The sequence below is a fragment of the Plectropomus leopardus genome, chromosome 3 (assembly GCF_008729295.1).
Source record: "Plectropomus leopardus isolate mb chromosome 3, YSFRI_Pleo_2.0, whole genome shotgun sequence".
Classification (NCBI taxonomy): domain Eukaryota; kingdom Metazoa; phylum Chordata; class Actinopteri; order Perciformes; family Serranidae; genus Plectropomus; species Plectropomus leopardus.
In genome coordinates this window covers 37,252,178-37,278,310 of record NC_056465.1, presented here as the reverse complement: position 1 = coordinate 37,278,310, position 26,133 = coordinate 37,252,178, and the positions used below count along the sequence as shown (strand labels likewise).

General features: G+C 43.4%; 1 protein-coding gene across 1 annotated transcript in view; it reads left to right on the top strand.

Moving 5' to 3' along the window:
- Window positions 1-1,155: 1,155 nt before the first annotated feature.
- LOC121941340 (FRAS1-related extracellular matrix protein 1-like) overlaps window positions 1,156-26,133 on the top strand; it is a 39,870-nt gene continuing 14,892 nt past the window's right edge. Inside the window, exon 1 of the mRNA XM_042484119.1 lies at window positions 1,156-1,241. Coding sequence (XP_042340053.1) covers window positions 1,156-1,241 — 86 coding nt within the window. The remainder of the gene's footprint in view (window positions 1,242-26,133) is intronic.

Sequence of the window (26,133 nt, the reverse complement as noted above, 5' to 3'; positions counted from 1 at the left end):
CAGCTGCTGGGTAATAAGTGTTTGAATGAGATAATTAACAAGGCTGTCAAACGAGCGCAGGCAGCTCTATCAGGGCTGAGAGAGACGCCGTCCTGTTAGGACCGAGCTGCACGCTGACGGAGGAAGTACTCACATACTTTGCGCAGACCCTTGTCCTTGTCCCTTGTCCGGGCTGCGGACATGTTCGCTCTGGAGTGGGCTGTTGGAGATTTTTAGGCACTGAAGCAGACTGTGGACTTGTCCACACGCTGGAGCGGGCTGTCGGACATGTTCGCTCTGGAGCGGGCTGTCGGACATGTTCGCTCTGGAGCGGGCTGTCGGACATGTAATATCATAATGAAATTAAATCACAGTAATTATGTGAACATTAAATTTGTTGTGGTCTTGACCAGACTCGAAAATCTAGAGTCCACTTTGTCCAAGACCGAGACAAGACAGAGTCATAATGGGTTTGATTCCAAGACCGAGACCCTCTAAACGTGAGACCGATCTCGAACACTACAACACTATCTAATCTAATCTAATCTGGCAAACAGCCAGAGTTCAGACGGATTTGAGGAATGCTTAGAAGACAAAAAAAAGGACAAAATTAGACAGAAATGACTTTTGTTCACTAAAACTAATAAAAAATGACTAAAAATAAAAATCATAACCTTTGACTCCAGAGAGGACGCTGTGTCCTCCTCTCACTGAGTTACGGGTCATTTTGCGACATAATAAGCTGTAATCCATGTTTAATATCTGGTTTCACACTGATGCCAGTTAAGTAAACAGACTGGAGCTGACTGGGAGAGATGGTTCAGATGAAAACCAAAGAAATCAACACCAGTTTGTCCGGCTGTAACGATGATGTCACCACTTTAGCAGCATCAGAAATATAAACGAGCCGGACGAGGAGCATCTGCTGCGTCCGTCCACGGCCAGCACGAGGAAGAGCGAGCACGTCATCATCATCATCACCACCATTACTCATCCTTCAATAATTCATGCTCACGCGGTGCCGCAGCCGAGCCGTCCTCCTGCCAGCAGAGCCCGCCGCCGTGAGCCGTGAGCCCGGGCCTGATTGAGTTTTGGCTCCGGCTGCGTTTGGGAGGATCCTCTTTCAGGAACGCCATCCAACATGTTTCTTGCCCATCAATGGAAACATTTGGAAGCATGACCAAAGGCGTCGTCCCGGTCCAAGTCGCTCCCGGCAGGGGGGTCCGCGGGGGCCCCTCAGGAGCCGCTGTAGCATCTCTGCTGTACGTTTACGCTTTATCAAGACGTTTAGTGCTGATTTTCACTGAGTAGTTAACCCTTTAGGGACTGTTTGTCTCATTTATTCATTCTTCATATTTTGATAATTGTGTGTGTGTTGATGCATGTGTCCTAAATGTAGTCCAGATTGTGTATTTGAGTGTAATCAGTGAATTTGCAGCTCAGCTCCTACAATAAGTCTAAAATACACTGTGGAAACTAAATAGTTACATTCAGACTGTTCAGGTCCAAAAATGCTCCATTGAAACCCATTCAAACTGACATTTTTGATCCCACAGCCATCAGAGCAGAAAAACAGGACTTGTATTATTTCTGGGTGTCATTCTGGGCTTTTGACTCTGAATTTGTCATTTTGACTATTTTCCACTGATGAGGTCATTTTGACCATATTTGGCATATGGAGGAAATACATGCTATTTCCACTAGGTGACCTGTCACAGTCAATGTAGCTGCTGATCACTGACATATCCCAGCACTGTCAGCAGCTAGCAGCTACACTCACACACTGACATATCCCAGACTGTCAGCAGCTACACTCACACACTGGGGAGGAGGAGACTGAAAATATTTTTTTTTAAATCTTAAACTTAGTGGCATCATGACAAAAACCTGACATTTAAAGGGTTAAAATTCTGAAAATAAGATATTTGATTTTAGGATTATTAATATATATTAATAATATATATTAATATATTAATATATAATAGTTTTTAAAGCCTGATTTTGAAAAGCACTTTTCATGTGCAGAACGATGAGTGTATTTGATACTGAAAAATCACACATTACGTGGTGCTTACTGAACACTACAAGACTATAAGCAACTTAACAAGAAATGATCCAAAAATTAGCAAGAAATTGGTAAAATGCTACCAGAATATTGCCTGAAAAATAACACCAAAAAAAAAGACCTGGAAAAAGTGCTAAAATTAAAATAAAAAAAGAAAGTCTATTCTACTTTGAATATAAAATTCTAATAATTATAAATATATTTTCTGGATATTTTCCCAGTTTAAAAAAAGTTTTTTTCATTTTCTTTTCCTGTGTTTTTGAAGAGAATTAAATCTTTTTGCTCAGGTTTCATTAGTTTAAATACCTCTTAAAGGTGTGTGAACGCAGCACAACAAAAACTCATGTCCCTCCAGGTTTCGAAGGGTTAAACATCCCTTACAATATATTTAGTAAACCCCTTTTTTTCTACGCCTTACCATGTACATGCCCCAGGTGTGGTTTCCATGTGCTGTTGTGCCTAAACATGACAACGTACAGCGTCATGCCACCAAGTGCTTATGTTGTCACGGTAGCGGCGTTCTGGAACGTCAACAGCAGACGCAGAAGGATACTGAGAGCGTGATATGTAGACGTGGGCGTCCCCTGCAAAGCGGTAACGTGATGAGTTGGGATGAAACATGTTCTTGTATATTTGTTGTGCGCGTCTGAAGATTCTGTTTGTGTTTTGGGGTCACAGTTTGGACGCTCTCAGCTTTTTCGGAGAGAGTTTTTGCTGTTTATTTCCTGCTGAAAGTCGTCAGCCGTCGTCAGTTTGAATCATAGTGAGCAAAACATCAGATTTGCCTCCCGCTGTCTGCCGAGAGTTTGCTGTCAGAGGTCGGAGTCCCCGTCTCAGCTGCAGTGTCAGACTCTCACTGTCTCCGTCACAAGGGGACAATGTGAGTGACTGATGTGTCTGTTACTGGGGGACAGTGATGTCTCTGCAGACAGCTCCCAGTCTGACGCTGATGTTCTCCTGCAGCTGCGATGAATGGGAGGTGCTGGGAAGATGGCTGACCCTCGGCCTGCACCGAGAGTGTGGTGTGTGTGTGTGTGTGTGTGAGAGAGAGAGAGATGAGCAGCCACACACACACACACACACCACAGTTCTCCCAGTTGGTCTCCATTTGTGAATGATAGAAAAACAAAAATACCACCAACAAAATGGATTTCAGCTGTCTGGTTGGCAGCCGCTGGCACTTAGCAACGTGTAGTGTGTGTGTGTGTGTGTGTGTGTGTGTGTGTGTGTGTGTGTGTGTGTGTGTGTGTGTGTGTGTGTGTGTGTGTGTGTGTGTGTGTGTGTGTGTGTGCGTGCGTGTCAAACGTCAAACGTCTGAAATGATTCCTATTGTTATATTTTTTTATATTTTGTTCAGACACACCTTTAACAAGTATTTAAACCTTTGAAAAAAAATTTTGATGACACTGGAGATGCTGAGTTGTGACGTTTGCGTGACGTTTTAGCAGAAATGTCAGAAATCATGTTAACAGCATCAACAACTGACGGTAAAAAATGTTATATTTGGTTGTTTTGTTCCTCGTAGCTCTCAGTGACTTTTAGTAGAGTCACATTTGAGTTTGTGCGTCTGTTAGCTGCAGCAAACTGTGAACTCTGCAGCAGCCAGAAAACTAACACTGACAACACGCTGAGTTTACAGCACGAGGCGCCGACGCCACGTCACAAACGCACAAACACGGAGGGAAAAGTCAATGTGTGGTCAATGGGAAGAAACTTTTGAGTTCATGTATTAAATATCTGTATAAAAATATATGTAAAATAAATATATGTATTTTTATCACATGTAAAGTGTAATACGGTGTTAATGTTAACTGCTGTCCATGCATAGTCACCTAGTATAAAAATATAATGTATGAAATAAATCAAAAATAATATAAAATGTAAATAAAGTGGAAACAGCTGTCAGCCTCTTGTTTAAACGCTCTCAGCATTAAAAGTCAGCCCGTCTTCTTTGTAGCTTCGTGTTGTTCCACTTTATGACCTCAAAGCTCATCAACACAAAACAAGTCGGAAGAACGACTTCCAAACTGGGAAACGCCGACCTTCAGACGTCACCTGAACGCAGCGTTTGTCTCCTGAAAGAATTCACGTGCAGCGAATCTGCATCAGAAGCTACAAGCAAATTTTGTTTAAACCAATGTATAAAACATCAAGTTTATATTTAACGCTTCTGCAAACAGTAACACGTCTCCATGCAATATGTGTCCATATGTTCCAGATCTGTGTGTGTGTGTGTGTGTGTGTGTGTGTGTGTGTGTGTGTGTGTGTGTGTGTGCGCGCGCGCGGCAGCAGTGTTTGCATGCCATCCAGCTCTGCACCAGCAGATCAATTAAAAATGGTGAATGAATAAATGAACGATGTTTGGGGCCGTTTAGGCTGAGTTGTCCATTCAGCTGAAAACAGAGACCAGGCTCTCTGGCAACATCTGGACTCTCCCCCGTCCTCCCCCGTCCTCCCCCCTCATGCATGTATAATAGATGTGTTGGCCCTGTGAGCGTCCTCAGGTGAGAACAGTCAGCTCGCTTCACTGTGACACTCAGCTTCTTTGACATTTTTTAAAAGACTGTAATGACACATGGCTGTCTGACAGAAAGGAGCGGTCAGTTTGAAATACAGGCTTCGTTTAAACAGATTTTTTTAGGTGTCTAAGATACACCATCCACAGCAGTACATTTTTTAGTGTCTGTGTTGCTGTCTGCTTCTCTAAACTGGGCACGCCGACCAGCATCAGGTAATACACTCTGTATGTTTATATGATGTTAGAGAATGTTGAATAATTCTGACTAAAACTGGATTTTAAAAGTAGTCCGACTGAAATTTTTACTATTTCTGGCAGTGAGACAAACACACCTCGATGATGCTGCTGGGGGTCGATTTCCTCTTTCATGTAAATTTCCATAGACTGTATATAAGTGTGTCCCTGCTTACACAATTACTTACAAAATATCCCAGATACAGCCATGTCATTCGGAGACAGCGTCTGCGCAGTAGTGTTATCTGCGGTGGAAACACCTGTCTGACCAATCATGAGCAGGCCCGTTAAATGTGAGCGCACGGATTGGCTGTCACAGCTGTCAGTCGAGGCAGAAAATCCCCTTTTTGTAGAATTTAATAACTCATTAAAACCAAAATTATCGTCAAAACGATCACTTTATCAAGCATCGGGGTGATGAGGGCCACCTTCAGTGACAGAAACCATTTTTGAGAAAGAAAGGTTGGAGTGTACTTTGAGTTTTTAGTTTTATGTCCCATTCACCAACATGGGGGGCGGGCTTTATGACCTGTACTGCAGACTGACACCATGAGGCAATCTGGATTGAAAAGTTAGAGTTTGGTGGAGCCGTCATGTCGTCCATGTTTATATACAGTCTGTGGTTGGTACTTCTGTCTGCTTCTCCAAACTGGGGGCGTGCTGACTGATGCGTGTGAGCTTCCAATGACAGCGCGGGAAGCCATCTACGTGACGTGCTTTGCGTTCAAGTTGCACGGAAACATGGACGATAAAGTCGGCGTTTAAATGCCACCGAGACTAACAACTGAGCAAGCTGGTTAGATATACACATCACATACTGCAGGTAATGCAAAGGCAGAGCGTCCGAAGAAAAAGATCAGGCCACTGGGAATAACAACATTTTATTTACATAAATATATTATAAAATCGCGAAGAACGACTCCATACAGCTGAAATACAAATATGTTAACTTGCTGCTCATTCTGAAGTTGTCAGAGGCCGCCGTTTTTGTAGTGAGTGAAGCCTCACTTAAAATGCTGGTGTTTTTTGGGGGCACATCTCGTAATGTAAAGACAGTTTGTAAGATAGATTTTCACCAGGAGACCAGTCCCAGCTGATCAGGCTGTGTCCTTTTTAAAACCTTTTTAAAAACTAAATGATAAAGTAAAAGAATCTGTGTGTTTTCTGCACTCTGATTAAAGATCTCTTCCAACACTTTTTTATTTTTTGGGGTATTTTAGGATCCAGATGAAGCGGCCTCGGGCTGATCTGTGACATCGAAAACGTGAAGCTGAAACCAGAATCAGCTGCTGGTTCACACTGACTGGTGAGTCTGAAAATTTAACTTACAAATGAAACTCGAGGAATCAGAGATGCATCTTGAACTCTGTGTGTCCGTGTGTGTGTGTGTGTGCGCGCGCGCGCGTGCGTGCACGTGTGTGTGTGTGTGTGTGTGTGTGTGTGTGTGGCAGCTCCCACCCTGATCATACTGAGTGTCCTCGCTGTCATCTGAAACTTCACCAGCAGGGGGAGAGCTCTGCCCTTAATGCTGCAGGGCAGCACACACACACACACACACACACACACACACACACACACACAGAGGTACAGCTGTGTTTCCAGTGTGTAGTTTGATGCTGAAGCTCTGCAGAAAATCTGAAACTTTTTAATTATCATTTTAATCATTTGCCCCATTTGTTTGTGTTTTTTTAACTTTCTTTTTCTTTTCTATTTTTTTAGTGACTTATTTGTTTTCAGTCGTTTTCAGGTTGTATTCTTGTACTTTTTTCTTTTTTTTAAATTCCAATTTTTTGCAAACTTTTGGGTAATTTGTTCTTGTGTTGCTCATTTTCTTCTTCTTGTGTTTTTTTTTCTTCTTTTTTTTAAAGAAATGAAGCCAATTTGTTTAGGTTCCAGGATTAAATAATCAAATGAGGAATAACCTAATTAAATCTGCACTATTTACATACATTTTCAGAACAGAGATCTGGACTAAAATAAACTTCTGCATGTGTATGTTGGATGTTGTTTTTTTTTTCCACAAATTTAAAAGAAAACATAGAAAACTATATTCTTCATGCGTTACAGAAACTTTGTTGAAGGTTTTGATTTAAAAATGGCAAACTGTAAGTGTGAGAGTAGTTTAAAGGTTAAATGATGAAACAAAGAGCGTCTCCGCTCGGCTCGGGGTCACAGAGCTGCTGATGAACAGCCACCAGTAATTGATTAAATTAAGGACTACATTAACATAATTTAACTGTTTTTATATTGTGAGGCCCAGAGCTAATACCCTCTCTCCGTGTCTGTGAACACCATCCATCCATCCATCCATCCATCCTGTCCGTCAGTCAGGCCGTCCGCCCTGTCAGTCTCCATCAGTCTCCTTGACGACGGGATGCTGGTGGTAACCCGCGGTGATGGGAGGCCACTCTAATATGTAAAGCAGGCCGTCTGGACGCGGGCCGAGCTGTCAGGCGTCCCGGCTGCCTGTAGCTGCGAGGGAGGCCGCCGCTCGGGTCAACCCAAATCTATGCTAATTTGACATTTCCAAACTCATTTGCATATGTACACATCAAAGTTTTTTTTTCCTCTCTCTGTAATCTCCTCGTTTTTTTTTAACCTCCCTCTTCTGTTAAAGGCGTTCACACGCGTGTAAAAACGTTGTTAAGTTAAGTTGTTTTGAAAAACGTCACTCAGACTGTCCGACACAAACCATCTACAGATTTTTGATTCATCAAAAGCTGAGCCTACAGTGCATCAAAATGTAAGTGCCACCATAAACATAAACTTGCAAATTCTTACCACATAAATCTTCAAGTTTCATGAAAAAAAGACAAAATTTTGCTTTCACGGTAGATAAAGTGTGAAACATTTCAGAATTATATCTGAGAAACTGAATTTTTGACAGTATGTTGAATTCTGCCCTCATGTAAAACTGTTGCAGTCTGTGGGAAAATGGCATCTTTAAACATCAGTTTTTCACTTATGGAGCAAATCAATCTTTGTAAAAGCTCTCTGGGTGGATCAAGAATATTTGATTTAAGAATTTTTTTTTGTCAAAAACTGAATTTTTGACAGCATTTTGAATTCTGCCATCTTTAAGGATACATTTTTCAATCAATCTTTGAAAAAAATACATTTACAATAACAGAGTTTAGACTTGATAAGTGAATTTTTGGCAGCAGTTTGAAATCTGCCTTTCCATGCACAGACAGCTGATATCCTGCCCCCTGCTGGTCGGCTCCGTCATAGCCGTCGCTGGTTTCTCTCTCTGTATGGAGATCACTGGGAAAGTGACTTGGTGTCTGAGGTCATGAGTTCAAGGCTCGTGATGCAAAACGCCCGTTCTCAATTGTTTGTTGTCTTCGAATTCGTCTGCTGCTCACTGTTGAAAATGCCTGACCCATTGCTGCGCAGCAGCTACAAATGATTTGTGTTATCACACACAAAAACATGGAGCCGACTGTCGTCACCCTTTACTGGCCGAGTGCACAGCTCCTGCACATGGAAGAAAAGTGCAAAGAATAAATTCTGTCTTCTGTTATTAATATAAAAACGTGTTATTTCTTTTACTTTGTATTGGCTGTCAGATGAAAATATGCTCTTTATATAAAACCAGAATTATCCTTTATTCTGCAGCACGCCTCCCTTCACAATAAAAGGCCGGCCGATTTGAATATGACCTGAAAACATCCTGATAATGTTTCCTTTAACCTCTGCTGTGATGTGGTGCGCTACAGTGGACAGCGCTGCATAATGAGCCTGTGAGTAAACAGTCGGGGGCTTCGCCGCTTTAATCCTGCGTGCTCGTGTTCGACCTCCGCGCGGTTACAAACATGATCACGGCTCCGTCGTCATGTCTGTTTGACATTCAGAGGTTCATTCAGCTGCACGCCGCCTCAGGGCGACCAGCTCACCACAGTCAGTGCGTTAGCATTCATTAAGATCAGCACAGTGCCGACAGAGGCGCTTCAGCGGGCCCCGGTGAGCGCGGGCCCCCAAATACCAAAACTGACTCTGTGATCTGCTGTTTCTGTGGAGTCAGCGGGGTTAATCTGACACAATCAGCGGTGGAAGTAGCCTAAACGGAGCAGTACCACAGTGTACAAATACTTTGTTAAAAGTCCTGTATCCAAACTCGGAAATCAAACTGTGTCTCTTACTGTGCTGGACAGTTTCAGTTTTTTTTTCTTCATTGTTTAATTTTGTCTTCTGTTTTTTCTTTTCTTTTGGTTTGCTTTTCTTCTGTTTTTCTTTTGTTTTTTTGTCTCATGAATTTGTTTTTTTTTTGTTTGTTGTTTTTTTTTATCTTTTGTTTGTTCTTCATTTGTTTATACTTTTTTTGTTTTTCCTTTTGATTTTCCTTTGTTTTGGTTTTTGTTGTCTATTTTGTTTTTATATTTTGGGCCGTCATTTTTGTCATTTCTTTTGTTGTGTTTTTTTTCATTATTCCTTTATTTTCACTTTTTTCGGTTTAGTTTTGCCATTATTATCACTTTATAAAGTCAGACTGGTGATCAGCTGATTAATAATATTTACTCTCCTTTCAGCTTTTGTTTTGTCTCTGAGGTCTCGGTAATATTAAATGTAGATGGTTTTTTAAACACTGTAAGTTGATGCATATTTTGTAAAACATTGTATTCGAAATATTTTATGAATGGTCTGGATGATGTTTCCTCTCGGACACAAAGCTGCCGAGTTAACAAAAAGGGAATCACAAGAACACTGGGAATGTTAATTTTATTTCATTTTCTCCTGTATTCGAAATATTTTATGAATGGTCTGGATGATGTTTCCTCTCGGACACAAAGCTGCCGATTTAACAACAAGAGAATCACAGAATCACTGGGGATGTAAATGTGACGTCGTGCAGCTGCTGCGTTTTACCGGCCAAACTGTCATCATGAGATGTTTTCACACCTTAAAGATCCTGTTCACACACACACACACACACACACACACACACACACGCTGGCACAGAGCTGCTGTTTGCGGCTGCAGAGTGTCTGGGGAGAGGCGGTGGACGGACGGGTCACCCAGCTCGGTTGGCAGCTCGGCTCCGGCCTTGGCTCGTATCGTCAGCGCCGTCTGCAGCACTCATGGTGTTGGCAGGTCACACTCAAACCGCCACCGCCGCCGCCACCACCCTCTCCTGGCTGCAGATTACACACCTACATGCTGGACGGGAGGTGAGGGGTGGAGGAGGAGGGAGGGAAGCCCCAACTCCCCCAGCACCTCCCCCCTCTCCTCCCCACACACAGTCCTGATGTCAGCTGGCTGTGAAAGGCGGAGGCTGACCGCTCGCTGTGATTAAGCACCAACTGGGCTCCGGCCAGCGGACTGGAGGCTCGCCATGCTGCCCCGTCCCGCTCCTCCACCAGCCAACATCCTCCTCCTCCATCTCCTCCTCCTCGTCGTCTCTGAGGACATGTCCACGCTCAGCTGGCTGAGTCTGAAAACTCATCTTTTCTTCTCTGCTACGACCTCACCGAGTGTTTCACACCCAAGAGGAAGAGGTTTCTGCTCCTCAGGGTGTATTTAGAAAGTGATGGTCACCGTGTGAAGAGGGCAACTCTCTGTCTCTAACCCCCCCCCCCCCGCTGATGACTCATCTTTGAGACCATCATAGTTTTTACACAGATGGTGCCATGGAGCTGCTATTAAGTCCTGTCTTTATGCCTCCTTTGCATTATTACCAGAACAAAACGGCGACGGCATCATGACACTCCAGTGTGTGATTTTTAGACAACATACCGGCATCACAGACACAAAATAGGCTTGACCTTTAACCCTATGAAACCTCTTTATTTCTTTAAAACAGGTAGAGGGCAACAAGCAACTTAACAAGACATGACAAATAAATGAGCAAATGAACTGTAAAAAGTAAAAAGAAAATTACCTGAAAATAAGCACAAAAAAATAAAGCTGCTCCCTCCCGGCTTCCTTGTAACTTTAAGTAACTCCAATGCTACGTGAACAGCGCCATCTAGCTGTTTGAACCTGTGCTTACACCGTACTATAAGCATTTCTCACTTTTAAAACATATCCCACTTTCACTCTGACACTGATTAACGGACTTTGAACAGCCGTGACGCGGAGTGATACATGGAGAGTTAAAAGTTAACAGTCCCAGTGATGTTGTACTGTATATCAGCACTCATGCTATAACTTGACCAATCAAATTGCTTGGTCGGAACTAACTGTTTATTATTTTAATGTGCGAGAGTTGGTTATGATTGGGAAACAGTTTTTGACCCATTTATCAACCCCAACTCCTCTCTTTGCCGATTACGTCGCTCTCTAACGTCGCCGAACTTCCTCTTCTGCTCCGTTACGCGACCATGAGACCTGAACGTAAACATCTGCTAAAACTAATGATGCTGTTCAGTCTCTAAATTAAATTAAACCAGAACTAACGTTTATATCCAGGCAGAGAAATATGATCAGAGCTTCACTCTGATGACCAGAGTCACTGATCTATTATTCAATCAATATGAGATCAATCAATATGCATCAGATCAGATCAGAGGTGAAATATGAGAGAGAGAAAGATGGCTTCCTGTTCAAAGCACAAACACTGAGGACTTTAGCCCAGCTCCAAAGATAGAACACACACACACACACACACACACACACACACACACACACACACACACACACACACACACACTCTCAGCTGGACAGGACTCTGGCTGATGATGCATGAAGTCCGGACTGCAGCCAACTCCTCTCCAGCCTCAGCGGGCTAATCTGAAGCTACTGCTCGCCTGCTGCTTCACTGAGCGCGCTCCGTGGGATGCACGCCATCCAGCCCACTGCCGCTGCCGCTCCGCCTCGCCCAGCCCGTAGCCTCCAGTCCATCCCTCCATCCCTCCATCCCTCCATCCATCCATCCATCTATCCATCCGTCTATCTGGGCCGGGTTAGCCTGAGCCCTCGCCACCTCCAAACACGCACAATGGCCGGGGACTCAGCAGGACCCCTGGGGACGGATGGAGATCACGGAGACGTCACGTCAGAAGGAGTTTGTGGTGAAATCGACTTGAGACTGACGAGTGAATCATTTGTGAGGAGATGACATGAGGTGAAGAGTTTTTAACATCAAATAGTTCACAGCAGGGACCCTAAACCTGCTTCACAGGGGGCCACTCTTAACAAAGTGACAGCAGGCCGGGGGCTGCAGCAGCAGGTGGAGAATGAAAGCTGAGGAGACATTTGGACACACCGGTGGGGACAGTGGTGGAGAATGAGAGCGAAATGGACACTGGTGGAGGCACCTTTGGAGACACCGGCTGAGAAAGAGGATGGACTGACACTGGCGGAGACACCGGTGGACAATGGGAGCGAAGCGGACATTCAGAGACACTGGCGGAGAATGAGAGCGGAGCGGACACCGGCGGAGCACACAGTGGTGGACAATGAGAGTGGAGTGGACACCGGCGGAGCAGACAGTGGTGGACAATGAGAGCGGAGTGGACACCGGCGGAGCAGACAGTGGGGGACAATGAGAGCGGAGTGGACATTCCGAGACACCCGCGGAGATACTGACAGAAAATGACACTGATGGAGAAACTGGCGGAGAATGACAGCGAAGCAGGCATTTGGAGACACCAGCAGGGACACCGGTGGAGGATGAGGGCGAAATGGACACCTGTGGAGAATGAGAGCTGAGTGGACATTTGGAGACACCGGCGGAAAATGAAAGCGGAGCGTACATTCGGAGACACTGGCAGAGACACCATCGGATAATGAGAGCGGATCAGACACCCCTGGAGACACTGGCGGAGAATGAGAGCAGAGCAGACATTCGGAGACACCGGCGGAGACACTGTTGGACAATGAGAGCAGAGCGGATCAGTCAGCTTCAGTATCTCGTCCCTGACTTTGTCTCTCAGTCCGCAGCGCCGTCAGGTCTCAGGGTGCAGGCTGGTCAGAAACAACAGGGGCGCTGAGATTCGGATTATTTCTCTCCTGATTTGTTCATTTGTTATTTTCACGGCAGAACATGAAGAAAGGGCGCGAACGGGCGCAGCTAATTATCTTTTTTTTGTTGCTGTTTTTTGAGCGCGACCAGCGGCTCCTCCAGCGTGTGGCGCTCTACAACACACTCTGATATTAACCCCTGCGTGGTGATGGTGAGCGCGCCCTAACCTAAACTCTGAGCGTGGAGCCGCAGTGTAATGACACCGTGGAAAATGAAAAAATAAAGACTTAAAAATAAAGAACAATTAATAAATTTGACTTGTTATTCTGTTTTCATTTCCTTGTTTATTTGATTTTTCCTTTTAGGCAAAAAATGCGAAAATACACATTTTTCCAATATTCGGTTTATACAGAAAAAACGAATAAACGAAATTCTCTCTTGTTTTTTGGGTTTTTTTCCAGGCGGAACTGAATCACTGAATGAACGGATGAGACACGGACCGTGCTCTCAGTCCACCGGTTTTCCAGAGTTTCCAGGAAGTGTTATTATTTCGGAGTGTCCCTGAATGCACCAACAGGAAGAGTTTCGTGTCTCCACCTGCAGCACGTGGACAAACGTCAGAGTCTCATGTGACTGCGAGGGACAACCTGCGGGACTCAGTCTCTGCTGAGCGGGACGATTTGGAGCGTCAACAGGAAGTAAGTCCGTCTTCATGAGTTTGATATTTTGAGTGATCGGATCAAACGCAGCTGGTTGAAATCTGACTTCAGCAGGTGTGCACATCCTGCAGAGCAGCGCTGACTGAGCTCTCTGACCGTCTCCTGACGTCTTTAAACGTTTTCACCGTGTTAGCAGACGTGCATCTCTTTGATCCGCGTTTCGTCCTCAGTTTGGTTCATTCATTTGTTTGTTTTGTCCTGTTTAGCTTTTGTTTTCCTCACAGAGAAAGACGTTTTTTAAAATCCCTCTTTTGTCACAAAGTGTTTGGCTCTTCAGATGTTGTGTTTCTGCAGCTGAAGTTGTTGTTTTTTAACATTATTAAGGCTCATAATGCTTCAGTATTAAATTTTAAAACTGGTAGTTTAGTAACATAGAAAAGCCAACTATTTTATTAAAGCAGTTTGTACCAACGCAGAAGTGAAAATGAATCTGTACAAAAGACTTTTTAAAATATTTTTCAAAAAAATAATCTTTTTCAGAGGAAAATGTGAAAAAGGATGAAATGTAAAAGTGAAAAAAAAATCTTCAAAAACAAACAAACAAAAAACACCCCAAAAACTAAAAATTTTGAAAAAAATAGACAAAAACATCCCCCCAAAATGATTCAAGAGAAAATAGAAAAGTACCCCAAACCTTAAAATTATAGAAAAGAAAAAAACACCCTTAAACTCAAAGTCATTACAAAAGAAAGAAAAAACCAAAAACAAAAAAACCCACAAAATCTCAATATTATAGAAAAGTAAAAAACACCCCAAAACCCCAAATTATTACAAAAGAGGCAAAAAATCAAGATGATAAAGAAAAAAACACCCAAATGTCAAAATTCTAAAAAAGAACAAAAACAAAACACAAACTCAAAATTATTTGAAAACAATAATATTTTTTTTTACATTTTTTTTTATCTGTAGGCCATAATTAAAAATTTGAATAGAAAAATGCTTGAACATTTTTGTGTGTAGAATATATTAATATTTCCCTTTCTGAAATAACTGATGGAAACTCTTGAACTTTGTCACAATATTCAGATTATTTTTAGATGCGGCTGTATTAACTTTCGTTAATAAAAAACGCAGATACAGATAAAAGTCAATTATGTGCTTCAATAATCGGCCGATGATCTGTGGACCCCTGCGGGGCAGCGGCTTCAGACTCCACTCACCTCTCTAACCTGCCGCCGTGGTCGACCCCTCTGCTCTGCGCTGGTATCAGATTCAGAGTTTTGGCGCCTCGTCGGGTCTCAGCGGGTCTCTAAAGGCCTTCAGCTACAGGATCACGACCCAAAACCACTTTAACATCGTGTGTGTTTGGTTTTGTGCCCAGGTTATCCTGAGAGCGGGCCGCCAGAGGGCCCCTGGAGGCCCCTGAAGGCTCCTGGTAGCTCTCACTAACCCGCTCTCATGTTAATCAGATCCGTGGACTCTGTCAGAGGTCGATGACTGGAGCTCTGTGTGTGTGTGTGTGTGTGTGTGTGTGTGTGTGTGTGTGTGTGTGTGTGATGTGAGAGGAAAGGTCAGAGGTCGTCACTCAGAGAAAGAGGAGGAGGAGGACGAGAGGCCGGCTGTCCTCGCGGCAGTGAACGCGCCGTCGAGCCGCTTCCTCATTTCATGTGGAAAAACCAACTAATTACGTGGAAATATGATAATGTATAACGCTGGGGGAGCCCCCCCGCCCGGCGCCGCTCATTACCCAGACTCCCCTGCTCCTTCCCTCCCGCCCTCTCTCTCTCCTGGTATTTCTCCCAGGGAGTCTCGCCCTTTCACGACTGGAGAAACATCAGCGGCCAGTCCGGCTTGTTTTGCATCAAGACGACGGCTCATTTGCATAATCTGAGGATGAGCTCCGCCCTCCTCATCGCTGCCAGGGAAGGTCACCCCCCCCTCCCATAAAGAGAAGCACCGGCCCCTGGGGCTCCCCCAGCGTTATACATTAACATATTTCCACAAAAAACACTCCCCCTCAACACCCCCCCCCCCCCCCCCCCCCCCTTTTACTCCCCCCCCCCCCAAAAACACTCCTGTAACACCCACAAACTTAATTAACCACAAACGTATTACAGATCTGCAGCTTTTAATGTAATAATCCCAAAAACGGTACTCACAATTTCAGATACAAATGACCCCTAACCCTGCAGAAAAAGACACGTATGTGACGTCCAGAAAAGACATCTGTGTGACGTCCAGAAAAGACAGGTCCAGTGACGTCCAGAAAAGACATGTTTGTGACGTCCAGAAAAGACGTGTGTGTGACGTCCAGAAAAGACGTGTGTGACAGACATAAGTAATACGCAGGTCATAAACATGTCTTTTCAGGACGTGATAAAGGTGTCTTTTCTGGACATTAGTAGGAAATTTCGTTTTACTGCTGTTATGTTTGTGGTTTTATTACGTTTTCGGGTTATAAAACTCCCTCCTCCTCTTCCTCCTCCTCCTCCTCCTCCTCTCTTCATCGTCTCGTCCATCACGTCCTCTGGCCTCACCTGATACTGCCAGCCCGGCCTCAGGCAGGTGTGTGTGTGTGATCTATTTCCTGTTGTTGCCCCCCCGCCCCTCCAGCTGACATCACTCCCTGCTCTCCTGGGGGGCGACAGGAGGAGGAGGAGGAGGAGGAGGCGGCTGTCAGTCACTCAGTGATTCTGACTGATTGAAGCTGACAGATTCCCAGTGACTCTGAACCTTCACTGGTCACCAGTATGAGTCTTTAATGGGACCAATGAGCCCCAGAGCTGATCGAGCTCAACTCACACACACACACACACACACACACACACACACACACACACACACACACACACACACACAACACACACACACTCACTCACACACACTTAGGGGTTGTTTACACGGCAACAGTTCTCGTATAAAGCGTAAAACTTTTGTTGCGGTTTGGCGTTTTTTTCGGGGTCTTTTGAAAACGCTGCCCCTCCTGTTGCCGTGGGAACTGGGTAATCCTGTGAGAACGTTGACATCACGGCTGCACTTCACGCAGGCGCGTGCTTTTCTTCTAAGGTGTGTCATTTCAAAGTTACACCGCCAACTACTGGCTTGGCGTGCATACTGCAGCGTTTTCGGTTGTTTTTGTGGACGCGTGTGTGCGAGGACCGTTTCCCACAGCGTTATCACATGAGCGCAGATTTTTTTTGTAAGTGCAAAGGAAAAAATTGAAATGGATGCATTTTGAGAGTTAATGGAAACTCACCTAAAGAAGCAGAATGTTAAAGATGTTTTCGGATTTCACGCTGTAGACTGTTATTAGTATGCTGATTATTGTTTTTTTCTATTTATGGGTTAAATTTGTCAGTAAATGCATCGTCTTTTTCGTGCCACCACTTTGGCGATAGTATTGGGCAGAATGTTTTCTGTCCGGTTCCTCGTGAATGTGATATCTCAACACCTTTAGGGAATTTCATCAAATTTTCCCTCAAACATCCACTTGAATTTTGAGCGATGAAACAATAACATTTTTCTGGTGGAGGTCGTGAGTAGTTGGCACAATCGTCCACTTGGACTCAAGGACGATCCCCCCCCCGATTTTGTGGTCATAGGTCAAAGGTCAACCCCCCCCCCCCCCCCCATCTGACCCCCCCCCCACCCAACCCCCCCCTCAAGCACTCCTGTAGGGACCCCCCCCCCCAAAATTTGGCTCAACACATCCATTTTATATCAACCCATGAAATTATCCCCCCCCCCCATAGGTCAACGTGTCTGTGCCTTTGGTTGTCCCCATGTCTTCATTGTCTTCATTTTCATGAAGGCCTTGAGTGAGTCTCCTCAAATTTGGCACAATCGTCCACTTGGACTCAAGATGATCTGATTCAATTTTGGTGGTCAAAGGTCAAAGATCAAGAGAGAGATGAGATGATGACAAAGAAAAATCTAAAAATATAGATAATAGTGATAATCATAATATTGTTAATAATAATGATAATAATGATCAAATTATGTAAATAAATAAGAAAAAATATTTTAAAAAAAATAAAATAAATGAAGGAAGAGAAAGATATTTTGACCGCTTTGATGGTTTTTAGTTGCGTAAGTCATGAAAATATCAGCTGTAGAAAGGAGCGTGGTTATTTGTTGTGCGATGAAAAAGGCGATGATGTTGCATAAACTCCAAAAACCTGATCGTAACCGTTTGGATGTGAAGAAACCTGAAATCATTTGTCTTCTTCTTTGCTGCGGACAGGAAGTGTAACTGTGCACTTTGTGTTGTTTTGGCGCACACAGACCCTGAGCAGGCGCTAATGATGGAGGAATATTCGAGTTTCACTGTGAATCTCTGAATAAAGACGTCCTCCTCTCGCGTCGGAGGGAGGGAGGGGGAGGGAGGGAGGCAGGGGGACGCTGCCGGTGGACTCTGGATCTTCGTGGGCTGGTGCCACCGAGCTGAACGAGTGCCACGAGGCTGGCAGCGGCCCGGCGCTCTGATTCTGCTGCCAACACGGCACCCGGTGGAAAGGCTTCAGTGGACGGAGCTGCTGCTTTAATCTCTCGCTGCAGAAACCGTCGTGCTTCGACAGGGAGGGAGTCGTACCTGATAATTACTCATCTCCAGAAAACTGTCTTTCAGAGCGGCGCGGGCCGATCCTTCTCACTTTCTCGGCCAACAGATCTGTTCAAAGGCGCCAGCAGAGGGACGGCCTGTAGTCTCCGGCTCCACCTCTGCAGATTCAACACCCAGAGAATCCGGCGCTCCCCCAGCACACAGAGCACAAAACGTCCTCCAAGTTCAGGCCGACAACAAGAATCTTCTGGTTTCTCTCCTGCCTCCGCTCGTCAGCACAGGCTGTTCCAGGATTTAATTAGGGGTCAGTGAGAAAGGGAAATTAATTTCAGGCGGTGGAGGAGTCACGGCGTCAGGCTGACAGGGGCCCCCCCCCCCCGAGTAGGAGTTGGGCAGGGGGCCAAACCCCACGGCAAAGTCTCGAGTCACCACGCAAAGGGTAGCAGTCAGAAGTGATCAGAGAACGCCGGACGGTCGGCTGGAAGTCAGTCAGAGCCGCAGCGACGTTTCTGGCACCGAAGCCTCCGAATGAAGCTAAATGCAGAGTGACAGACGGCCTCAACTTCACACAACTTTCTTTAAGTGACCTCTGACTGCTCAGGTCACAGCACACAGACGCCTTTTTTTCATTTCTGCCTCTCTGCCGTTTTATTTTCTGCACAACAGAGTCACAGTGAAGTCGTCCTTTCAAGTGTAAAGCTGATGTTGTTGTACGTAAATACATCTATGTAGAGTTCTCAAAAATTACAACACAAACCCATCTGACACACCCCCCTTGAAGCCCGAATCTGGCCCGTCTAGATCATCACATAAAACACTAAACCCGAGCCAGACCACCCAAAAAAGGCACGAGTCGGCTTCTTACGCCCAGGACACATCGGCCGTGTGGCGCTGCGAGCCATGCGTGCCTCCTGCAGAAAATGGACCAGGTCTCCCTCAGCAGCCATACAGTCATACGTTTTTCCCCGTTTCCCCAGAGAGAGATATCGGAATAAATGATTGAAGATCTCCTGATAACAACTTAAAAGTGACAGGCCTGAGATTTCCGTCACGCGTAACGTGTCATGCTGACTGATGGATCCCTGGACAGATGTAGATAGTTGCTTTGTGCTTTTGTGCTTTATTTTCTAAATATGTTTTAAAGAAATGAATGAGTGATATGTTACAGCACGAATATTAACGTTAGGGCAGCTGTCTGTTGAGCTAACTTGACGGCTCGGGAGCTCATGATGCGAATCAGTCCAATCTAGCTCCTCTCACTCAGTTTGTCAAAACTGCTCACAAAAAAACCCACCCCCCCCCGTCCCTCCACATGCTACACTGAACGATAAAAAAAAAAAATCTTTCAGTGAATAATCCACTACTGCCGTATTGTTTTGTTGTCTAAACCTCTTAAATGAATTCTGTTGTTGTCTCCCCCCCACACGGTGAGTTATCCTGAGATCTCAAGTCCAAAACTGATGACTTTTGATACAGGACGTCAACAAAAGCACATGCTTAGAATGAGGCAGCAAAGCGTGTGAACACGTCCGGTGCCATCCAGCCGTCCGGTGCTGAATAATAACTTTAGGCGTCTATTCGTTGACCCTTAAATTAAGAAAACTGAAATTGCAAATATAAAATACTCCTAATGGAAACACATCAGTTAAAAAAAAAAAAACATTTGATACAGCTGTTTTTGCTCCACTGCTGAGGTAGCGCAACTCCGTAACAAGAGGCTGTTGGTGCCTAAAGTCCCGTGTGTGCTGCAGATTAAAACATGCTTTTGCCATCCAGCAGACTTGCTTCCTCCCATGGATTTCCCAGCGATGTTCAGACCCTCCACAGATAACATGTGTTTAAACACTCAGACTCCGAGGAGGCTCTCTGACTGCTGATCTGCACGCTGCAGCTCAGAGAGGAAGACACTCTTATCAAACCTCATCCAGATCTATCAAAAAAATCTACTGACCACATTCCCCCCCCCCCAACCCCCCGACCCCCCCCCCCACTTTTCCTCTGGTGTTGAATTCGCAAGAATGATCAAAATCTCCTGCCACCTTTTCACAGGCTTTCCCCTCCAGAAAAAACACACTCTTTTAGGCAGGATGTTAAAGCTGTGCACAAGCGGGATGTCCACGTTTGCAAGGCAGTTTTTTGATATTTTTAATTTTGACTTTTGACCACCAAAATCGGATCAATGGAGTCCACATGAATGTTTGTGCCAAATTTGGAGAAATTCCCCTTAAGGTGTTTCAGGGATATTGTGTTCACACAGAATGTGACAGACGAGGTCACAATGACCTTAAACTTTGACCTTGACCTCCAAACTATAAGGAGTTCATCATTTAGTCCAAGTGGATGTTTGTGACAAATTTGATGAAATTCCCTCAAGCTCTTCCTGAGATAACATGTTAACAAGAACAAGATGGATACAGTGTCACAATAACCTTGACCTTTGATCACCCCCCCCCCTGATCACTTTATCGATGAGTCCATGTGAACCCCCACCCCCACATTTAATGAAATTCCCTTAAGGCGATCTTGAGATATCACGTTCACAAGAATGGGATGGGACAGACTGATCAAAAGCCCAAAAAACGTCATAAATTTAAGAGCGAAAATAAGATTTCTCATTCAACCGGGAACTGAGGAAATTCTGCTTTCTGTGAATGGAAACACTAAAGGCGGGATAAAACCTAAAGATAAAAAGATAAAAAGAAGAAAGAACTGATATATATTAATCATAATCTAAAAAAATTAATAAATAAAATAGATTTTTTTTTTAAAAAGAAAAACATAACAAATAATAGATAAAAAAAAGTTAAAATAAAAAAAAACACAGCATCTAGTTTAACAGACTAAAATTTCTAAATAGATAGTTGATAAATAAATAGGTAAAGTTCAGTTAAAAGCCAAATTAAAAAGGTAGATCTGGACTTTTCTAAAAAAAAAAAAAAAAAAAAAACCTTAATGGAAACGCGTCATAAGAGATAATGCAGTCGCCTGCGCAGAGGCAAAACGAAGGCATCAGTTAGGTGCAAAAACTTTTAGGACACAGCGATTATAGCTCTCTACTAATCTCTGTCAGAGACGTGATGTGAGTGACCCCCCCCCCCAAAGTTACGATGATGTTAAGAAATTGGGCTGTCAAAATAACTTGTTAATTTTGATTAATTAATGACAGAAAAAATAACTTATAAAATTGTCCCCCCCCCCCCCTGTGCTCCGTGGTGCGCTTTGACCTGCTGCATCATTTAGGGCCTCAGTGGTTTTGTAAGATCAGTCTTTTGTGTACCCATCCCCCCCCCCAACCCCCCCCTTCAGCCTGAAATATTATTAAGTGTTTGCAACACTGCCATGTCGAGCCTGTCCCCCCCCCGTCTTGTGTCTCCCCCTCATGCTCCTCCCACTGTCTGTAAACAACCAATAAATACGTGACACAAAAAACAACTTTCACAGCAAAAATTGATGCAGGCAATTCATTTCAATTAATTAAGCAGAGCATGTAATTAATTCAATTTTTTTTTAAATTGCTTGACAGCCCTGAAATAAACACGTTGTAGCATGTCATGTGACCCGTCCCCCTGTCTTTTCCTTGCAGTTTTGTGAAATACGGCTTTCTCCTGTCAAATCGCCTGAAATGCCACTTCATACGAGCGTAAAAACGTATTTGCAATACATGCACATTTTTCTCAAAATTGACGTGCTCCCAACTGACTCTGTCTTGATGTTCGCAATTTCAATTTGTGCAGTTTTATGGTTAATGGAAACTCGCTCTGCCGTGCGTACAACTGTGTGTGCATGACGTCCTCAGGCAGTTCAGGTCTAGTGGGTCAAAAATCTGAAAAAATCTGGATTTTCACAGTTTTCACAGAGGAAGAAATAATGACAGAGAGAGCGAGAGGCAGTCGAGGGGGGCTGTAAAAATAAAACTCCTGGAAACCTCTCAGCACTGTCTGTCCCTGTCTCTGTCTCTCTGTCTCTGTCTCTGTCTCTCTCTCTCTCTGTCTCTGTCTCTCTGTCTCTGTCTCTCTCTCTCTCTCTCTCTCTCTCTCTCTCTGTCTCTCTCTCTCTCTGTCTCTCTCTGTCTCTCTCTCTGTCTCTCTCTGTCTCCCCCCTCTCTCTCTGTCTCTCTCTCTCTCTCTGTCTCTCTCTCTCTCTCTCTCTCTCTCTGTCTCTCTCTCTCTCTCTCTCTGTCTCTCTCTCTGTCTCTGTCTCTGTCTCTGTCTGTCTCTGTCTCTGTCTCTCTGTCTCTGTCTCTGTCTGTCTCTCTCTCTGTCTCTGTCTCTGTCTGTGTCTGTCTCTCTCTCTGTCTCTCTGTCTCTCTCTCTCTCTCTCTGTCTCTGTCTCTGTCTCTCTGTCTCTCTCTCTCTCTCTCTCTCTGTGTGTGTGTGTGTGTGTGTGACAGCATTCCTCGTCCTTTGAGCGTGTGCAGAAGGTGAAGAAGACGAACAGAGAAGCTCCAGCAACTTTGAGGTAGGTGCCAACCAGCTTTCACACACTCGTGGTTTGTTGCTCTCTCGTGCCGACACACACACACACACCTCCAACAGGCCTCAACCAACACGCACACACACGCGCACACACACACACACACACACACACACACACACACAAGAAAGACAAAGTGCAGGAAAAAGAGGGGATTTCCTTCCTCTTCATCCTCTTGTTCTTCTGTCTTTTGGCGTCTTTCTGATCTAAAACTACTCGTAAACACAGTCATTCATGGAAGTGTGTCCCGTCAGTTTTACAGGCTGAGGATGTGATTAGAGCAGCAGGAGTTTGGTGGAAACTTTCTCTGCAGTGTTTTCTTGCAGCGTGTCGAGCTCCTGCAGGGCTGAAGCTGCTACCTGCTGCAACGACACAAAGCTGCTGCAGACAAATAAGCTTTCTTTGTGGGCACAAACGCATTTTATGGACATTACAACTCACAAATAAGTCGTTGGACCAGCAAACATTTAAATGTATGAACAGATAAATTCACATAAGTTAAACAGATGAAGTTACAAACAGAAAGATAAACTCTTGAAGGAACAGACGACCACACATACGAACATAAACTCACGTTTGGACAGAAACAAAAAACAAAATCACGTACGAACAGATGAACTCCTGTATGAACATAAAGATATAAACTTACTTCTGAACAGATACACTCACATACGAACAGACAGATAAACTCACACAGGAACAGATACATTTAGGTACGGGGAGATAAACTCATAACAACAGATGAACACTAAAACTTCATATGGGCAGAAACACTCATAACTTACGTACGTATGGATCAATTCACGTAGGAACAAACTTGCGTATGAACATGAAACCTTATGTACAAACACTTCAAACAAACAATTCATACTAAAACAAACATAAGGTACACGGTAGATTTATATGTCTGTTATTATTATGTTTAGTTAAACTATGTTTTAAAAAACTGAAATTAAAAATGTAGATAAATATATAAACACATAAAGATATAAACTTGTGCATATAAATAAACCTTAGATATGAACAGATAAACTTTTGCACAAACATAAACTTGCGTATGAACCGATAAAGTTATGTACAAACATAAACTCACATGCGCACAGATAAATGTGTCGACACAGATAATGTACAAATAGAAAGTTTTGTGTGGATATATAAACTCACAACTGAACAGACAATCTCAGTTACGTATAAACACATGTACAAAACACAAAGTTATGTGCGAACATAAAGTATGTACAGACAGAGAAACCTCATCCGGAAAGACAAACTCATGAAGAACAGAAACGATCAAACAGAAAAACTCACGTGGGCGCGGACAAACTTGCCTATGAACGAATATACTCATGTAGAACAAAAAATATATGTATAGAAATATGAATTCAAGTAGGAACAAACAGACACACACGAACAAATATCCTAATGTACGAACAGATAAACTCTCATCGGATCAGATAAACTTACTTGTAAACAAATGACGTCATTTACAAACAGATAAATTTATGTTCGGACAGATCAACTAAAGATAAGCTGTCGCATGAACACATAAACTCACGTATGAAAATGTAACCTTGTGTAAGCGCAGAAAGACTAACGTATGAACAGATTAAGTTACATCTGACATTCTCCGCCTCCGCCACGCCTCTGCAAAACGCCGCTCCTCTCTGCACATGACGTAAACAGTCTCGTTGACAACACATTTAATTGTCGATTATAACCGATTTTATCGCTTCGTTGTTGCAGCCCTACAGAAAACCATGAAGATAAACAGATAAACTTCCGCATACAGATAAAAGTTCGTACGGACAGATTAACTCATGTAAGAACAGATGAACGTATGAACAGATAGCAGTGTGTACGGACTGATAAACGTACTCAGGAACAGAAAACGATACGTGTGAACAGATAAAGTCACATAGGAGCAGATGCACGTATATATAAACAGATAAACGTAGTGCGAATATAACTTTTCGTACGTACATATAAGCTCGCCTACGAACAGTTTAACTTGAGTATGAACTAATAAATTCTCTGTTCAGATAAGCAGATTTTCTCAAAATAGAGGAATTAATTAGCAAAATAAGCCGCTAATACAACAATATTAGTTCAATGGCCCGGACCACCAAATCATATTTTTATAAAGCATCTGACATTCAAGACCATCCTTTGATTCATTTATTTGTGTTATGTTTGTCCACTGTCGGTGAAATCAGACAAAAGTTAATTTAGTTAAGTTCATTCCTGCATCATTTTCTTTTGTGGCTCATTTTCGATGTAGATAGTCGTAGTAAAAGTCGTAGTAATCAGTTATTAAGTGGTAGTCCCTAACACAACAGTAGTATTGGTAGTGGTTGTAGCATGTGTTACTGTGGTATTTCCAGTAGTTGTAGTATTGTTATTCGGTGTTTTACTGGAGACTCCTGTGCTGCATTTGTGAATAAAACATGGAAATCTGAAGGAAACACTCGGTATGTTTGGAATGAAATGTGGGCAGTTACCAGCCAAAGACTGTCAGCATCGTGTTCGGAGGCCTGCGTGGGTCCGCCTGTGGTCGGATCTGAGCTTAATGATCACGTTTCGTGTCGGTTCACCTCAGAGCTGCAGAGTGTTTCCCACTCAGCAGCGGTGAGTCACTTCCAGCCGTCGCAGCAGCTGGCGGATCATTTAACAGACGTCCTGCCTCCTCGGCTTCAGTCCTGCTGTTTGGATCAGTCATTTCTGCAGAGACAAGAACGCCAGATCCTCAGGCCGCGAGGCATTCCTCCGTTATCTGCCTGAAGAACTTTTGGTAAAAGACTTTATTTTTAAGGCTTTACTTGAAGGGGCCTATTGTAAAGGTTTGCACTCTGAAAATAACAGCAACATTTCTCCACATTTAGCTCCAAAACATATTTTCAAAAGAGGTGTGAATTTTGAAACTTAGTATTAAATGTTAAATCTAAATGTTAACTATTATATCTAAATGTTAAAACTTAATATTGAATGTTAAATATAAATGTAAACTGTTATATCTAAATGTTAAAACTTAATATTAAACATTGAAAATTAAATGTTTAAATTTAATATTAAATGTTAAATCTACATGTGAACTGTTATATCTAAATGTTGAATATTAAATCTAAATGCAAAATAATTAATCTAGGCTAAATGTTAAATGTTGATTCTAAATGTTTAATGTTAAATCTAAATGTTTAATGGATTTTAGGATGTTTAGGATCTTTTTTGATCATCCAGCTCTATTTTGATGCTGCTGACACCTTATGGAGACCAAAAGGACAAAAACAATTCACAGTGTCAATCACTTTATTTTTACTGGGAATTGGTTTGGGGGCCACCAGGGGTACAGTAAAACATACAAAAAATATGGCACATATAAATATGGCAGAAGACATAACGCAAAAGTCCACCACAATGACAATAGTAAAATACCAAAAGTATTTACTACCTCCAAAAATGAAATAAAAAGAAAATGATATATAATAAATAAATAAAACCCATACAATTTAGTGCATCCGTCACTGTATGGGGAACAAAAGGTTAAGAGAAATAAATAAAAACCCAAATCCAAGACAAAACCAGCTCCTGAAAGTTTTCAGAGAGCTGTGGTCTTTTCTGTAGCAGCCTGATGAAGATCACACCCGTCCAGCTCCATGTAAGGTCCGATTATTCACGTCGCGCTGAAACCTCAAACTAACGAACCGACACTCGTCTGGCACGATGGGAAGTGACACGCCGGCTCCA